The sequence below is a fragment of the Pristiophorus japonicus genome, chromosome 15 (genome assembly GCF_044704955.1).
Source record: "Pristiophorus japonicus isolate sPriJap1 chromosome 15, sPriJap1.hap1, whole genome shotgun sequence".
Taxonomy (NCBI): Eukaryota; Metazoa; Chordata; class Chondrichthyes; family Pristiophoridae; genus Pristiophorus; species Pristiophorus japonicus.
In genome coordinates, this window is record NC_091991.1 from 180,924,629 (window position 1) to 180,942,899 (window position 18,271).

Below are 18,271 nucleotides of genomic sequence, written 5' to 3' on the forward strand. Positions count from 1 at the left end.
ATCCCCAGTTAAGAACTGACATCGCTTCTCGGCCTTTTGGCTAAGATCATGCGTAACTGACCTGACAGGGGAGTAACCATGACCCCAAAGTGGTTCTCCCTGGATCAGGAAGGTGGTTCTCCTATGCTTTTTGGAAATTGGAGGTGGGTGGGGTGGATTAACCCATCCACCTCCACGGAGGTGTGTGGGGTTGCTGACCCATCCACCTCCATGGCACGAACCTGGTATTGCAGTACTTCCAGGAACGGTGCAGTGGCTCTCGGCCTTTTGGCTAAGAGCATTGGCGCAGAGTGATCCTTGATGTGTGCAAGGTGACCTCTGGCGTTTGTGATTTGACAAAGAATTGGAAAGATTGGCTACGAATAAATAAAATAAAAAATAAAAAAAAGAACCGATGAGACTCTTGTCTATTTAAAAATCCAATTTGCTTCAGATCGTATCCACCTGGAAGCCCTTCTTTGTTGCCTTTTCAGTCCCGATCCAGTAATGTATAGTTCCAAAACTGCTTCCTGCCAACTTCAAGCCTTGTACTTCTGCAGCTAACAAATCATTAACACAAAACATTTTGTATTCAAAAATTGCTCGGGCTGTTAAAAATGAGTTTCAGAAACTGGTGGAATTTGACACTTCATCTGAACCCTTCGAGTATTTTGTCACAATGTTACCCGCTCCCAACTGTTGTTCAGCTTATGCTATTTTTAATTGGCGGTAGGAAGGTGCAAAAGAGTAGCCTGGATAGCTTTTCTTTCATGAGGTATCCAGCCTATACTTAATGTTTATCCACTGCAATATGACTGTGGCAGGCAAATCAGTGTGAGCCATAGCGGCACAAAATCTACATCCCACCACTTAGTGGTGCAGCAACTGGTGCTCTGCTGTTCCACTTTATGGTAATATCATTGTTGTGGATTCAGTTATTAGAATCTGAAGATGCCCAAATTTCGAAATGGTGATAAATGATAAATTGTTCCTAAGCAGTTGATCACTGTATGAAACTCCTTAAACTCAACTATTTAAGAAGTTTTTAATAATCACACAGTAAAGAATAATTTGAATTTATATATCCCTTTTCCATGCTCTGACCACTTCAGTGTTCACATCCAATGAATTAATTTTGAAGTGTAGTCACTGATGCATGGGCAAAGGCAAAATCCAATTTGCACACAGCATTCTAATTAAGGAGCGACAGGATAATCTAGTATTGGTGGTATTTATTGAGGGAGAAATGTTGGCGAGAACACCAGGAAAACAGGCCAAATTTAACATTTCATCTAAAAGAACCTCTGACAATGCAGCACTTCCTAACGACTACATTGGAGTGTGGGGCTAGGTTAGGTGCTCACATCCTGGGGTGGGGCTTCAACTCACTACCCCGGATCCAGATGACTGCTTCTTATGGAGCCAAGCTGACACTCTTTGGGGTATGCCCAAACTACTTTCATTTTAGGACCCACAGCTGATATTGAGGTAGGGCATTTTATTCCATCCATCTGGACTGGATTTGAACCCAAGTCTGACATGAAAGGACAGTATGATAACCCACTGGTACCCAATTAAACATGAGGTCTCATTTTTGAGCACCAGTAAATTGATGCAATTGTCCGCTTGTAAGATCCAGTGTTTGGTTTTAACTTACTGTTTGTAATCAATGTGAGCAATCCTGTATGTATCCTTTGCAAACAGGATCATGCTGACTTTGTTCGTCTCAAAACAATCAGACACCAAAACCTTGGTTTAATCTTTTAAGTATGCTGGTTTTAACAGGCTATCAGTTGATCTTTATTAAGATTAAATTGGTAATGCCTGAACTGTGTTTAGTTATAAGGTATGTAAATCATTGAATATTCACACAATGGGATAGGGAAAACGTCCTCTTGCTATTGCATTATATGATCCTAGAGACTGTAGCTGGTAAGGTTGGTCCATATGGCTAAATGGCTGGGTGGGGGTTTAGATGTTACTGTAAATAGCTGGCTGAATTGGAGTATTTGTTAGGTAGCATTCAACATAAAATCACTTTAGGTAAATGGGAATGAGCTTGCCTGCTTTAAGCTCAAGGCTTCAAACCTGGTCTTAAATCCAGAGTGCTAAATTTGAGATGTTTAACTGCTAATCTTGGCGCTCGCACCTTGCTGACACTCCATTAGTCTTGTACTTAGCACTTCACAATCTTATTTATATGGAGCAGGTGTACAAGCAGCAGATGCTCCTTTGCCATTGCATTCCAGATCCTCAGTATATGATGACATTGAAATAACATAATGAACTATTGTACTGCCGTTACTGCAAATTTATAGACAAATCTAATCTGAATTACCAGAAAATTCCACATTTGGTATACAGGTGGCAACAACAACAACAAAAGTTTTGCTTTTGATGCTATACGGTTGCAGTTATGTTGCAGCCTTGTACTGTTCTCCAAGCCAGTCACTGCACCGATAAGTGACTGCTTTCCAGTTCCAGCATTAAGGGCTGTATTTTCAGCTTTGCTGTTTTCGGGATGAAAGCTGTGGCGGTGCGGGAAATTTACCGCTCGATTAATGTTTGCGTTTTATGAAGCAACTTTTGTCATTTGGGCCTTCGCAGTGGGAGGAGTTGAACTACTTTTGCGGCGCAAAAACGGGAGCCTCGCCAACTTTAGTGCGGGGCCGGGAGCGCTCCGAGAGAGTCCTTGGGAGGGGAAACAAAAACAAAATTTGCAAAAACATTCAAAAAAACATTGCAAACACCCTTACACCACACATCGCTGCAAAAATATAAAAAAATTCAAACTTTAACTTGCCTTTTTTGCAGTTTATCCAACTCACTGCCGCTGGCGGTGTTTTCCCTGGCGGTCATTGTGGGGTGCATTTCGTGGCGTATGGGCCTGGTGATTGTCAACTTCTGCTGGTGTCGCAATGCGAGCCATTGCACACCCAGCGCAGCTCTCCCTGGCGGTGCTTCTAAGTGCTGCCGGAAAAAAAAACCCAAGGATCGCGCCCGGACGCAAAACAGCTGACCGACCCATTTTCTGCCGCGGAGGGTCAGATATGGGGCTGCAAATGACCTGAAATTCCAGCCCTTTGGCTTTGATGTAGTTCAGAATTATTTTGGCCTGATGGAAGACCTTCTTGAATAGTAAGGGTATAGAAATATCAATATACTCGCACATCTGATGAATTTTGATGAAACCATCTAAGGAATTAAATGCAGATTTTCTAGACCGACTGTTTGAAATGGTTCACCGACTGCAATATGACTTTTTGCATTTTGCTTGAGTCACTAATGCTGAGTCCACTTGCCACTATTTTGTCCTGAGATTTCTTGCTGATTGGCTCAATTTGGCTGAACTATCTGGGCTTTAAACTGAGGTTTGCTTGGGTGACTAATGCAGCTTGCTCGCAGACTGTTCTGAAAATCTTGTCATTTTTATCCTAAATTGCCCAGATGTGTAAATTTGTCTTCTTGGCAATGCATATCTGGGGGAAATAGTCGACCCACTGTCTGCTCACCTACAGCAAGAACCCAATAGAGCAGACAAATATTTAAAACACCAGCTATCTTTCTGGACAAAGTACAGCTCATTATGTGGGGGCGGTGGACAATTTAGCCATGCAGAGCGAACTGCATCAGTCAGTGTCTATAAGGATAACTGTTCTGCTAAAATCATCGCATCATCGGCCTTGTGCAGCACAAAATGAATTGGAGCACAAGCACAGTTTTGGCATTACTTCAAAATGATTCATGTAAATCTCTTCTGACCATAGTGAGGTTTCCTCCAAGTTAAATAGAGGATTTTCTCCTTCAAATATCAGTTCACTTGTCTTCCTTTTCTCTTTGAAGAAAGCCATGATGAGGTTGCACAGTTGGGCTCATTAAATTGTGTCTGTTGTGATCTTTTTGTTGACTGAGAACTTCAGCACAAAACAGAATAGAAAAACACAATGGGTTCAATGTGAGGAGAATTTCACTTATGGCCAATGCAAAATGATGTATTTGTTAATGTTGAAACCTCCCAGGTTAATGCCCTTGCACTTTAGATGTATGTTAAGATCTCTGTTGCTCGGTGCACCTAAATAAATCCTTTTTTTTTAAATTACGATTTGTCTGACTTTTTTTTTAAACTTCATGCAAAGATAACTTAACCACACTCTTGGAGGAACAATTAACTCCCAATTCCTGAATACCCTCCATTTTAGCTGTGACTATTACATAAGAAATAGGAGCACGTTTAGGCCATACGGCCCCTCGAGCGTGCTCCGCCATTTAATACGATTATGGCTGATCCAATCATGGACTCTGGTCCACTTGCATGCCCGCTCCCCATAACCCTTTATTCCCTTATCATTTAAGAAACACTCTCTGTCTTAAATTTATTGAATGTCCCAGCTTCCACAGCTCTGAGGCAACGAATTCCACAGATTCACAACCCTCAGAATAGATTTCTCCTCATCTCAGTTTTAAATGGGTGGCCCCTTATTCTAAAATTATGCCCTCTAGTTCTAGTCTCCCTTATCAGTGGAAACATCCTCTCTGTATCCACCCTTATCAAGCCCCCTCATAATCTTATACGTTTCGATAAGATCACCTCTCAATCTTCTGAATTCCAATGAGTAGAGGTCCAACCTACTCGACCTTGCCTCATAAGTCAGCCCCCTCATCCCTGGAATCAATCTAGTGAACCTTCTCTGAACTGCCTCCAAAGCAAATATATCCTTTCGTAAATATGGAAACCAAAACTGCACGCATTATTCCAGGTGTGCCCTCACCAATACCCTGTATAACTGTAGCAAGACTTCCCTGCTTTTATACTCCATCCCCTTTGCAACACAGGCCAAGATTCCATTGGCCTTCCTGATCACTTCCTGTACCTGCATACTAGCCTTTTGTGTTTCATGCACAAGTACCCCCAGGTCCTGCTGTACTGCAGCACTTCGCAATCTTTCTCCATTTAAATAATAACTTGCTCTTTTATTTTTTTTCTGCCAAAGTGCATGACCTCACATTTTCCAACATTATACTCCCATCTGCCAAATTTTTACCCACTCACTTAGCCTGTCTATGTCCTTTTGCAGATTTTCTTTGTGTCCTCCTCACATTGCTTTTCCTCCCATCTTTGTATCATCAGCAAACTTGGCTATGTTACACTCAGTCCTTTCTTCCAAGTCGTTAATATAGATTGTAAATAGTTGGGGCCCCAGCACTTATCCCTGCGGCACCCCACTGGTTACTGATTGCCAACCCGAGAATGAACCATTCTGTTTCCTGTATCCGCCATCCTGGCTCCCTTTTAGAAAGAGATTGCTGGGTTTGCACTGTGAATTCATACCTGCTATGTACTTTATTGAAAGCAGTTTAAACTTGTCTCCTGTCAGATTTTCATGTGTAATTTTGAACTAACTTCAAAACTGGCTTATGCGCTAACTCATTTTGTCACTCAAAAAAGCTGCTTTTAAGACCGTGCTTACAGTGCTAGATCCCAGCACAGAGATTTCATGCAGCTGGCTACAAACTGGATAAACATGTTGGGATTGACTAAACTGGACTGCTGAGAAGTCTTGTTTCTGTCTGGTCTTCCTGCTGCTGTTTTAGGAAATTATAAAAGGATCACCTCCAGATTGCAGTGGCTACACAAAACCTGTACAGCCGGCTCCAGCAGTACTAGCATGGGCAGCGCATTGTTTGAAAGTAGCTCACTTAAATCTCTTTGCTGAAAAGAAAAATCTCTCGGTAATCTGTTACTTTACTTGAAGGCCTTGTCATTGTTCTCCCAATTCAAGTTCATCTTTCTGTGGGCAAAATCTAGCGGGTCATTAGGAAGGTTTTTGATTGCTGAAGCTCTGCAATATTAGCAAATAAAACAACTTGTTACGGAGTTCAGGGGCACTCTTTGAATTTTGGCTATATATGTGGTTCGAATAGAGTTTTCTAATAATGTAATGCATTGTTACTAATGCTGGACAGGAGCACTAGCCAGAGATACAAGGAACTCTTCTGGTAATATTGTTTACACAAGTTTTAAGTGACGATCAGCTTTATTTATCGGTTTTGGGGTTGGGTAGTATTTTGCGGAGTTGGGGGCCTGGTTAGATAATACCGTTTGCTTGTTAAGGTGGATGATTGAACATATTTTACACCATATTAACGTCATGCACTCTCAGTACAGTTACAATATAGATTAGAATAAAACTCCCTCTGTGCTGTCCCAGCAAGATACACAGTGTTGCTGTTCGATCGGAGAGTCCTTAGTACTGATTTTCTGTGTGTATCTGTGCAAATCTTGGTGAACCACACATTAGGAACTGATGGTGCTCAAATTTGGAGAAACTGTTAAGGGAATATTAACCTTTTATTGAGACAACACAAGTTATTCCTTACCAGAGCATCATTGGCCAATCTGAGGAGTGACACAAATATATCATGCTTGTGGGGACATCAAGTGGAGTTAGATTGGAGCTATCTTAACCTTATATTGCAAACGCTCAGAAGCATTAGCAGATTTGTGCTCGACTTGTCCTGGTGCATCATGAATGAAACACTAAATCAGGTATAATGAGGGAAATAACCCAATCCCAATAAAGTATGCTTGCAGCATCTGACTATAAAGCCTACATTAGTCTGAGAGAGGCTTTCATCTGGAATTCCTCTATGTTGCCTTAATTACTCTGTATTGGCATTGCACATGGGGAGTCATGTCTTGCGAATAGCAGGATCTAACAGTCTCGACTCTTGTCACTACCTGAGATGAATTAGAATTGCACAGAAGGGGAATCTAAAACGCCTTGTACTACATTTGCATCGTGTAATGTGCAAGTGGCAGGATAAATCAAAAGCCAGGTTGCTGAGCTGACACCCCCAGCCCCACAGCCCAAGTGCTCTAAAGCAAATGAATGGTCTCATCAATTGGGCTTTGTGTGTGTGTGTGTATATATACCCCACCGGCCTTAACTGCTTTATTGGTGTTCTGGAGCAAAAAAATGCTGTATTTTGAAAGCGGAGAAAATCGCTTATGCCAATCCTCTTATTTGCCAATAATCTTATAAACTTTAGGTTTATTCAAAGTTCAATTTATTTAACCCAGAATCATAGAATTAACTATCTAAATCTGTTTTAACATAATTTATAGACTTTGCTGCAAAAATGGTTGATAGCAGGGAATTACACATTCTACCTCCCTTGCGAGTAAACACATTTTTCTAACGGGGGGGGGGGGTGGTAGAGGAAAAGCGGAGGGCGGAACCCAAGGGCGTGTTTCAAAGGGCTGTTGTCCCTGTTGCCTCACGGGTGGATAAATCCTAAATCTGAATGCCAAAATTCCTTAGTATCACCAACTTGAGATGTATGCAAATTAATGGGAGGGTCGATTAAAGTTTGTGTGTCCCCTGAGGCTTTGTGCTATGTGCCTACATGGCTAACGGACCAAAAGCTTGATACACCGGCTCCAGGGATTAGCAAGGTTGAGGAAATGATTATGATTTCAGTCCAACTTTTAATTTTGGGCAAATGAAGTTCACGTTTAAATGCTGGAATTGAAAGCAGTTTTGTGGGGGGTTTTTTCCTTCCTTATTCCTGCGTACTCCATTGGCACGATCCTTAATTGGGTAGTTTTATTTGTCAGGACCTTTTGCTACATATTGGACTTGGATGATGATGTAGAAAACATGGACAACAGAGAGAAACCTTTTTTGCAAAAATAAATCCTGTTCAAAAAATCTTCCCAGGATCATAAATGGAATTAAAATTTGGAGAATGGGTTTATAATATTTCCTTTCCATAATAAATGCATACTTAGCTTCCATCTGTGCACATGACCTGTCAACATTTACATTTATAGATTTGTGTCCATATTTACAGAAAAAACTGCATACCTCAACTTGTCCCGCTATAATTGTGCTCTCTTGCCAGTGGTCGCACTGTAGCACCTTCGTCTTTCCAGCTCCTCAGCCTATACTGCACATGCTCCAACCAACTCAGCTTTGCAAATGCCACTAAGCCTTTCTACATGACACACGATCAAAATATTTGTAATATGAGGACTTAATTTCAACAGTGTCTCCTGATCCAATTATTTTGTGACCCTCCCCCCCCCCCCGCCACCACCCCTCCAAAAACACACGAGTACATGTGGCCTTGACTTTGTGCAGTGCCATAAAAGGTGAACTGGAAATCTATTAGAAAGTTTGACCCTGCGAAGGCCATTCAAAATAATACACGCGCGGTTTTTACATTGAAAAGCCGGCTGCACTAGTTCCCTAGAGTGCTGCGTAGCATAAAGGGAACATTGGTGTCCACTTCCTGTGTCATCTTTTCCCCTTATAAATGACTGTCCACATTTACCATGGGAGCTGCCTGTGTAAGCTTGTCATGCTGTAATTACACCTATTGGCCAGTGGCGGTACTATAGTACTTCAGTTTTACGCCTCCCAGATCCTACTGTAGAGAAACTTCTGTCCTGCAACCAATTCTATTGCCCCGAGTTTTTCTATTTAATTAATGGCAGTAGTATATTAAAAGTAAGGACAGAGTGCATGATTTCAAAATAAGGGTGAATTACATCCACGTGACCTGGTCCATTTACCTCCCACCCTCTAACTCCACTTTCCCTGAACATTTTACACTTGGCCTCGACTTCCCGTTTACAGTGCTGTGTGAGATCAGCTAATATTTAAAATCCTAGTTCGTAAAGCTGTTGTATCCTTCAATGGGTGATAAGAAAATAAGAAATAGTAACAGGAGTCGGCCATACGGCCCCTCGAGCCTGCTCCACCATTCAATAAGATCGTGGCTGATCTGATCATGGACTCAGCTCCACTTCCCCGCCCGCTCCCCATAACCCCTTATAAGAACTGTCTATTTCTTTCTTAAATTTATTCAATGTCCCAGCTTCCAAGCTCTCTCAGACAGCGAATTCCACAGATTTACAACCCTCAGAGGAAATTTCTCATCTCTGTTTTAAATGGGCGGCCCCTTATTCTAAGATCATGCCCTCTAATTCTAGTCTCCCCTATCAGTGGAAACATCCTCTCTACATCCAGCTTGTCAAGCCCCCTCATAACATTCGTTTCAATAAGATCACCTCTCATTCCAATGAGTACAGGCCCAACCTACTCAACCTTTCCTCATAAGTCAGCCCCCCCATCCCCAGAATCAACCTCGTGAACCTTCTCTGAACTGCCTCCAAGGCAAGTATATCCTTTCGTAAATATGGAAACCAAAACTGCACGCAGTATTCCAGGTGTGGCCTTACCAATACCTTATATAGCTGTAGCAAGACTTCCCTGCTTTTATACTCCATTCCCTTTGCAATAAAGGCCAAGATACCATTGGCCTTCGTGATCACTTGCTATACATACATACTAACCTTTTGTGTTTCATGCACAAGTACCCCCAAATCCAGCTGTACTGCGGCACTTTGCAATCTTTCTCCATTTAAATAATAACTTGCTCTTTGATTTTTTTTCCTGCCAAAGTGCATGACCTCACACTTTCCAACATTATACTCCTCCATCTGCCAAATTTTTGCCCACTCACTTAGCCTGTCTATGTCCTTTTGCAGATTTTCTGTGTCCTCCTCACACATTGCTTTTCCTCCCATCTTTGTATTGTCAGCAAACTTGGCTACGTTACACTCAGTCCCTTCTTCCAAGGCGCTAATATAGATTGTAAATAGTTGGGGTCCCAGCACTGATCCCTGCGGCATCCCACTGGTTACTGATTGCCAACCAGCGAATGAACCATTTATTCCGATTTTCTGTTAGTTAGCCAAACCTCTATCCATGCTAATATGTTATCCCTAACCCCGTGAACTTTTATCTTGCGCAGTAACCTTTTATGTGGCACCTTGTCAATGCTGGAACAACGTCTGTTCTTGCTCCACAGTTGGTGCTACAACTCAAAGAAATGATTGATTACAAGAGTACCCGTTATCTGTTCTCGAAGACAATTTAGATTCTCTCATTCTGTTGCTACAAATACGGCTTAAAGGACACACTATTTCCTCAGATTAGCTGTGAGCAAAGCCACGTGACATTGACTACGTCTATCATACAATTAGATACATAGCACAGGGAGGTGAGCAATGGAGCAGCAGAAAATCATAGACGTAGAGCACAATACATGCAGAGTAAATATATTTTTAGTAAGTTCAGAGATCAACCAGTATAGTTTTATTTTTCACGGAGTACAGTGTGTCATGACAAAAACTGTTTCACTGTATTTGAAATGTGGGATGAAGGTCGTAGACGTTGCTACAATGGAAATAGTGCATCCAGAACACCTGCTGTCCTGTGCAAGCTGCATTCCTGCACACTGCCTCCCACTGTCAATAATGGTTTGTGGGGGGTGGATCGAAAGACACCCGCAAGGTGTGCTTACCCAAGGTGTCTTCTTTCAGCTTCACTTTTTTGATCTGTTTTAAATGTGAGAAACACAACTCATATGTATGTGCTTACTGATTCTGTAAGTTAGACTTGATGATGTCCTCAAACACATTCGAATAATCCAACTGGACATTGTCTTTGTGAACGTAATGACCCGAATACTTTTAATTTCTGGAGTGTGTTTTGGATCTTACTATTTCTTACAATCCCATGGTCACCATCGCATCCTTAGCAGCTCAACACATGGAGCTAACGCTCCTTCCTCCCCACCCACACCCCCTGAACCCTATACTTTGGACAGAAAATTAACCTTGGTATAAGATTCTCACTCATTCTCTCATCACACCTATTTCAAAAACATATTTAAATCCTTTTGTCAGTTCTATTCTATGTTGGAGTGGCAACTGTATGCAAAGTCACTTACTGCTTTAACGTTGAGCTTGTACTGTGATATTTTGCACTCCTGTTCATCTATTAAAGCACAGTCTGAATCCAAAAGTTGTATTTAAGAGAGTTTCATTGTTCATTGTAGTGTGAATTTTTTTTCTTAACCCCCCCCCCACCCCCCACCCCCACACACAGACACACATACATTACATATACACTAACTATGGACAGTATAAAAGAATGCTTTTGCAGGTGAGTTTGTAACTGAAATGTGAGTGAGTAATAACCAGACTGTCTATTTGGGTTTGAAATATGTGCCTTATCATGGTTTAAATGTGAATGTCTGTATTTAATTCTTCCATTAACAGATTGATGACTCTGGAACATCTATCTCTCTGGCCCAGCTTACAAAGGTAGAAAATGTTTTTTTTTTGCTGTTAGTGATTTTTTTTTCCTGCAATTTCGTTGCATTGCAAAGTTTAATTGTATTAAATGTTGCACTAATCTGTAATTGTCCCATACATTATCCAGCACAAATTTACATTAATGCATTGTATATTATCATTTTGCATAATGTTGCGTATATTAAAATGCATTTATATTGTCATTAAAAGGTATTGTAATTTATGTGTAAATGTTAATAACCTGGAACATTAATATATACTGAATATCCTGTAAAGAGTGAGTGACATGGGGATGATGGAAGGGGAGTCCCTCGACAGCCTCACCTAGCTACCATAATGCTCGCCTACCTCGGTCAGCTTTGAAAATGCAGTGAGATAAAATCTTAGCTTAATGTATTTTTTTTTAAATCTGGGATGTGGTGAATACTAAATCGGTTATTTCACCTGTTGGCTTTGAACACCTCGCCAGTAAAGAAGGCGGTAGAAGAATGAAAAAGCCCAAGTCACTGGATACGGTGATTGGTATGAAGGTTCTCACCTTTAGCACCGTCAAATCCATGTACGGCTGTAAACAAAAGGACTGTTATCTCAGCAATACAGCCAAGAATTGAAAGCTTCTTTTGTTGATGTTGTTAAAAGTATAAGTCTTGTGTGTAAACTTTACCTGAATTTTAAAGCAATGTCTATACAGTCAAATAACCATGAATTGAATAAGTGTATTCCAATCCCCTGTGTTGTACTGACCCATGCATAGCTTAGTTTGGACCATGTAAATGTAAACCACTAAATACAATAAACTATGTTCTCTTTTAAGACCAGATGTTGGAAAGGATGTATATGGGTGGTCATTTGTTTGAACACAGACTGTAAACCTTTGTGAATTCTGTGTCTTGTGTTTGTTGCTGTGTCTTTCTGTAGCTGATCTATAGGGAGAGACAAGTCTTAGTGGATTCTTGTGGCATGGGGAGAACAAGATGCGGATACCTGTTACCATTCAGTGTATTTACACTGCCCAAACTTGCTGTACTTGCCCTCCTGGTTTGTAGATCTCTCTGGATATGCTGAATTTAAACTCCCATGTTACTATTTGCGCAGTGAACACATCCTCTTTTTAGGGGGGCAGATTTGTACACCTGCAGAACCACACACGCATGCACTGGTATCTGCAGTTGATCATTTCTAGCCCATGTTTTTTTAATATAAAGTAAAATGCTGTTTGGGTTCAAACAAATCTGTTTTGTGTGAGAGGTACAGTCAAACCTTGATAGGATCAATCTCCATTTGCTGCATCATGGAATTACAGCTAAATTTCTGAATGACACCTGGACCAGGGTGAGCAGTGAGGTTTTCTCATCTGTGGGGCTCTTGATTTGCGAGCCCCACAGCATTGAGTTATTAAGTGTTCCAGTGGGCATTTAGTTGAATGGTATTTAAGCACCGAGATTCATTTGTCGAAATCATGAGTGGTTTCTTCGTGTAGCATACTGTTTTTCCAATGATTTGATTCTAATCATTCCTGAGATACATTTAAATACTATTTGTGAATTCTTTCTGAAATGCAGAGGTTGCTCAATAACATTTCATTCGTTGTCAACATCACGAATCAGATGGGACAGCATGTAACCTCCCTCTTTCCTTTTGTGTATCAGCATCCCATGTGGATATCTTACTTTTCATCCATCGGCATGGGTTGTATTTGTACTGCCTGGAAGAGCAAGACATTTCCTCTTCGCCAGTGGAGATGCTGCATTGACCTGTTCCAGATCCACACTTGAAAACCTGCTGCAACTACAAAGAAGGTGTTTCCTAGCTGTGGCCAGCTTTTGCCTATCCACTCTTCATACAGGTTCTGTCAAAGTCTGAGGAACATCCAGTGCTGATCAGTATCTCCCATGAGCTGTCATTTTGCTAACGGGAAAATTGGCCCAGAAACTTCGGGATTGATGCATCAAGTGCAAATATTCCAATATAAAAATCCAAATGCTGCAAGGAAGGAACCTGTTCTCAATCCAGACTCCTTCCAGCTGACTTCATTGGGTGGTATTGGGGACTGTGGCTTTCATGATTGGGCTGCGCTGTGACTGCATTCAGGGAGCACTCCAGCATAAAAATTTGGTATCTCAGCTGTGTGTGGAATCTATAAAATACTTTTTACAGTAATATAAAATCTGCTGCATAAAGGTGCAAAGCCTGCTCCATGAAGGCACTACAATATTTCAGCAGCCCAGGCCCAGCCTGGGAAAGGCTTCAGTCATCCAGCAACTAGAAAACTGGACCCACTAACTGAAGCGTGTACTCTGAATCTGAAATACACAAGCTGATACTACAAGAGGCCAAAGGTTGTTAGCATATCAAGTTCCACACACTGGTTGCTTGAGCCAGAGAAAGGCTAAGATAATTGCATACCGTAGTAATTTAATACTCTTAACTCATTTGCCATGCGGGCACACCACAGTATTTGAATCTTGACTGAAATTCCTGAACAAAATGATGTCTGAATTCCATCTAGTTGGACATTTTCCTACCACTCTGGTAACTACTCAAACCCTATTTTAATTGAGGTTTTGATAAGACCTTGATTACCACTCATGGTGCAAACTATATCATTGGTTGATCTGAATTTCAATACAATGATGCTTCTTCTCATTTCCTCCCCCTCTAGTGGTGTAGAGCCTATATTCTACAGTGTTCCTAACTAGCAAGGAAAATGGGTTTTTTTCCCTCTCCAAAATTAGCTATTTATGGTTAATAAGTTAAATAATTCACCTTTAGATCTGTTGTGCTTCTCATTCTTCACATGAACCTTTTCTTTATATTCCAAATTGTGCCCCTCCTTCTTCCCTTTTGGGTGACTCCTTGCGGGTTTGATCCGTGTTGTACTCTATACAGGTAGTTTTTGCATGGCTATTGGAGAGAAACTGTTAACATTGATCAATGTTTGAGTAGATTGGAGTCCTTGCTTAATGTTATGGTTTTTAGCTTCCTTTGGTCTTACATTTTTTTTAAACCCAGAGAGTGATGATGGGAGTGCAACCTGAAGAGGATGGATGGTGTAGGGATGAGAATCTCAATGACTGGTTCAGTTTAGAATCTGACTTGCCTGTGTGAAATCACTGAAGGATGATGAGTACTGCAGCTAGAGGTGGAAGCATTGGAACAAGCCTCTTGGGACTAGAAGAAAAATAAAGGTCCACCGTCTGGTAACCATGACGTAGAGAGAGAGAGAATATTTCTCCATGCAACTGAAGTTCCATGCATATCAAGACCCAGCATAATGAGGCCATTCTGATTGGTGTAAACCAGTAATGCACTGCTGTTTAGTGCAATATTGTGTTTATTACATAGTCTTGTCCAATATTTTAAAAAATCTGATGTTTAACCATTCTGTGCTTATGGAATGGGTTTGTTTTTGGAACTTGTGGCATTTAGGGTGTAGAACTGAGTTGTTTGCCAAAATCTGTTGAAGGGACAGCTGTTGAGTTACCCAGATTATAAGCATGGATATCTGAGTTCCAGTTGGAGATTGAGTGGGTTCTCCAGGTTATATCTATGTTCTACTGAGGCGAGTGAGGGAATTAGCCAGGTTGTAGAGGAGGAGGAGGAGGAGGAGGGGTGGTGGGGGCAGGGTGGGCGGTGATCCTATCCATTCTAGTGTGGGAGTTATCCAGGTTATCAGTTTATAGTGAGGCTGGACTCTGTTATGGGGAGGTTATAGTTGGTGAGTTACCTGAACTATTGCAGGGGGAGGGGTTTAGCTTGGTTATGATGGCGTCTTACTTCCGTAATGGTGAAGGAGGGGGTGCTTATCTGTTATTGTGCGGGGGTTATCTGTTCTAGTGAGGTGGTTCCAAACTTAGTTGTGAGTCTCTGTTGTAGTGGGGAGATAGCTGAGCTACGGTGGGTTATCCATGTTAAAATGAGTGGATTGTTCTTAACATGTTCTTTAAAAGTAAGAGAAACACTGCCAAGTTGCGGCCACTTGCAGTGTAGATGATTTTTATTTCACATGGAAGGTTTCACAGAGGGGGTGTACACATTCTGAATGTTTTGGCAGTTACACCATACTTTTAACAATCTCAGTGCAGTGCCTGATCGGGATAGAGTGGTTTTCGCTTGTGTGCTGCTTTTGTTACTATGAAATCCCACTGGAAAAGACTTGAATAATCTCAAATAACCAATGACCATGAGAGAACCTCAGATGTTGCTGCTCTGTGAGTTATCCTATGTTTGTGGAAATAAATGCTGCCCCCATTTAGATTTTTTTTTCCAGGATTCCAGGTCTCGCCCTAGGTGGTGACAGGTCCACAGGACTGGGCTGCATTAACTCCTCCGTCTAATGTGACCATTTCCCCTCCAACTTATTGGAAACTGCAGTGCTCCCCTTGATACCACGGCCGCAACTGGGTGCTCATTGTATGGAGAGTTGTGGGTGCTACGCAAAATCTTCCTCCCTGTATTATATAATGTGTCACTACATTGCAGTTTATTTTAATAGCTGATTTTTTTGCAACCTGACACTTGATTAATTTCATATTAACTTGATGTACGCTGGCATTGAAAAACTAACACATCACAATGTATCATGTCTTTTAAGTTCCGCCCCCCCAGAGTTTTAATAATTGAACTCATTCCTAATCGAAATGCCTAAATACCCAATTAAAACACAGGCTGAGAAACTGGTAACTGGTCACCCACCCCAGCAGAATTTACAGGGATGCAAATGTGTTAATTTCCAATGAAATGTCTGCAGAGCTAATCTTACCAAGGGTTTTACTGTACATGTGTGTTTGTTTGAAATGGTGCTGAGTGAGTGCGAGCTGTGTGGAATAGAACCCAAATGGCTAGGTGTTGCTGTGTGGGAGCTTCAAAGACCTCTGCTACATTACATCTCCCATGCTCGAACTTCAGCACAGCTAGAGGTTTTAATTACATTACTGCAAAATGATGGAAGAGAAGATACTGACCCCAGGTCACGTCCCCTAACTAAAAATAAGTCTTTTGGCAGTTGCTGTTTTTGATTTGTGCAAGTTTATATTTTGCTTCTCATTTAATTCAAAACAATTCCATGATTTTTTTTTTAATTTAAATTTTAAATGGACTGATTTTTTGAACTTTACTCTGAGGCTGCAGCATTGATCCAGAAGTGAGAGTGATCTTCATCCAGTTCATTCCGTCATTGGCCCAGCTTTCATCTGTCTTTTTGCTGAAACAGTGCTAGATGCCATGAAGCATGGGCATCGTTCTGATTGGCCGACAGCCCCCCAAATAATCCCCATAAGTGAAATAAATCTTCACAGCTCTTGTTTTTTTTACGAAAGAGCATTTCTGCTTTCTTTTTTTTTTTGCAGGATTTTCCCCTTCCAATAACAAATATGATTTTTATTTACGGTTGTTTTGGTCTTCGAAGAATTGCAAATAGTCACTTCAACCTCAGGAGCCTCATTATTGAGGTTGTGACATGGCACTGAAGATTTCAGTGGAGTCCCACAACATTAAATTGAACCATGTATAATGCCTTCGACCACCTAAAAGTATTAGAATTGGCTGCAGGTAGCAGGCTTGAGGAACTCCCCCCAGATCATCGGCAAGCTGGATGGAAGGTGGTATATATATATGGACTTACTGATAGTATAATAGCAATAGGGACAGGGCTTCCTGCCACTCTTTACAGGATGTGGACTGGAGTGTGTAGTCAATTCTGGGTAACAACTTTTTTTGTAACACACGCCTATCAAACAGACGGCCAATCTGGCTGAAGCTAACGCCTCCGAGGAAGATAAAATTAAGGCAATGATGACTCAGTCTGGTCAAGAATATGATCCAGTCAAGTAAGTTGGAAAGAAGATGCAATTTTAAATTTCAATTGGTTGATATCCCACAGAGAGCAATTGACAGTATGTATTAATGGTATTTTTTTTAATTTCCTTTCGTAGTTACATGAAGAAACCTTTGGGTCCTCCTCCTCCAACATATACTTGTTTTCGTTGTGGAAAACCTGGCCATTACATTAAAAACTGCCCAACAAATGGGGTGGGTAAACATGGCTCAACCTTTTATTTTGTAGTAACAATACTATGTGTTGCTCATGAAGTGGGATCCTGAAACTCCCTGCCTTCTGGCCAATGTGCAGCAATTGTCAAACTGGAGGAACAAGTTGGTCCAGTCAGGAATGCTTCAGAAATGTATTTAAAATCTGTGCTAATAGTGGAACAATATTGCTGCAGGCTGTACTTTTATTGTATTTGATATAGTGTTATCTGGAATCAAGCCTTTGATCCTTCTATTTGAGGTGTCCACTTGAGGTTCTGGTCATCTGCTGGATATGTGACCAAATCTAACAGTCTAAGGCAACTTCATTCAGTCATTCATTATTCGCTGCTGACATGGATGGATTTCCTTTTCACCTTTTGGTAGAGTTGGAGCATAGCAACATTAAGACAATTCAAATTGTGTTTTGTCCTGGCATTGGAATGAGCCTCGGGCATGCCAGGCAGAGTGAAATCGGGTTCCATACAGATGTTGAGAGCGGGAAATTGATCCAACGCTTGGCTTTAATCCACACTCACTGCTCCACGATACAGCTGTTCAACTGGGTCTTCGTAATTATAGACGAGCTCCGAAGTCAAGGTGGTGGCTGTGGAATGTATGCTAGTTCAGCATTAAACGCTCTGCGACTGCAGATTCCTAATGTGTGGGCGCTGCTGTATTGTCTGGGCAAGACAATCTGCATACAGTTTAAAAATAAGTACTTCAATTTTTTTTTGCAAAAATACAGGACAAAAATTTTGAAGCTGTGCCAAGGATTAAGAAGAGCACGGGGATTCCCCGCAGTTTTATGGTAGAGGTCGATGACCCAAACATGAAAGGTGCAATGCTCACCAACACTGGGAAATATGCCATACCCACAATTGATGCGTAAGTACTTTAACTTTGGTAACTACAATACTGAGCTGCTAGCCTGGTGAATAGTCCATCTTAGTCCGATATATGTGTTAGGGATTTTTTTTAACTAACATGATGCAAGCGGTTTAAGCTCCACAACTGTGCAATTCTCCCGTTAACATTTTCCACACTGCTTTCCTTAATTGTTTTCCCGGGCAGTCATTCCCCATGAACCTCTGC

At 41.3% G+C, this 18,271-nt stretch overlaps 1 protein-coding gene and 1 pseudogene across 5 annotated transcripts in view; both read left to right on the forward strand.

Annotated features, from left to right (window-relative positions):
- rbbp6 (retinoblastoma binding protein 6) overlaps positions 1–18,271 on the forward strand; it is a 52,668-nt gene that overhangs the window by 18,658 nt on the left and 15,739 nt on the right. For 2 of the 5 annotated variants that reach the window (XM_070901424.1, XM_070901425.1), the window contains 4 exons: positions 11,114–11,158; positions 16,889–16,977; positions 17,083–17,179; positions 17,925–18,064. In XM_070901424.1, coding sequence (XP_070757525.1) covers positions 11,114–11,158; positions 16,889–16,977; positions 17,083–17,179; positions 17,925–18,064 — 371 coding nt within the window. Of the gene's footprint in view, positions 1–11,113; positions 11,159–11,368; positions 12,188–16,888; positions 16,978–17,082; positions 17,180–17,924; positions 18,065–18,271 lie in introns of those variants that run through there. The other 3 variants (XM_070901428.1, XM_070901426.1, XM_070901427.1) reach the window with 3 other exon arrangements.
- LOC139226007 (U2 spliceosomal RNA) lies at positions 21–258 on the forward strand (annotated as a pseudogene).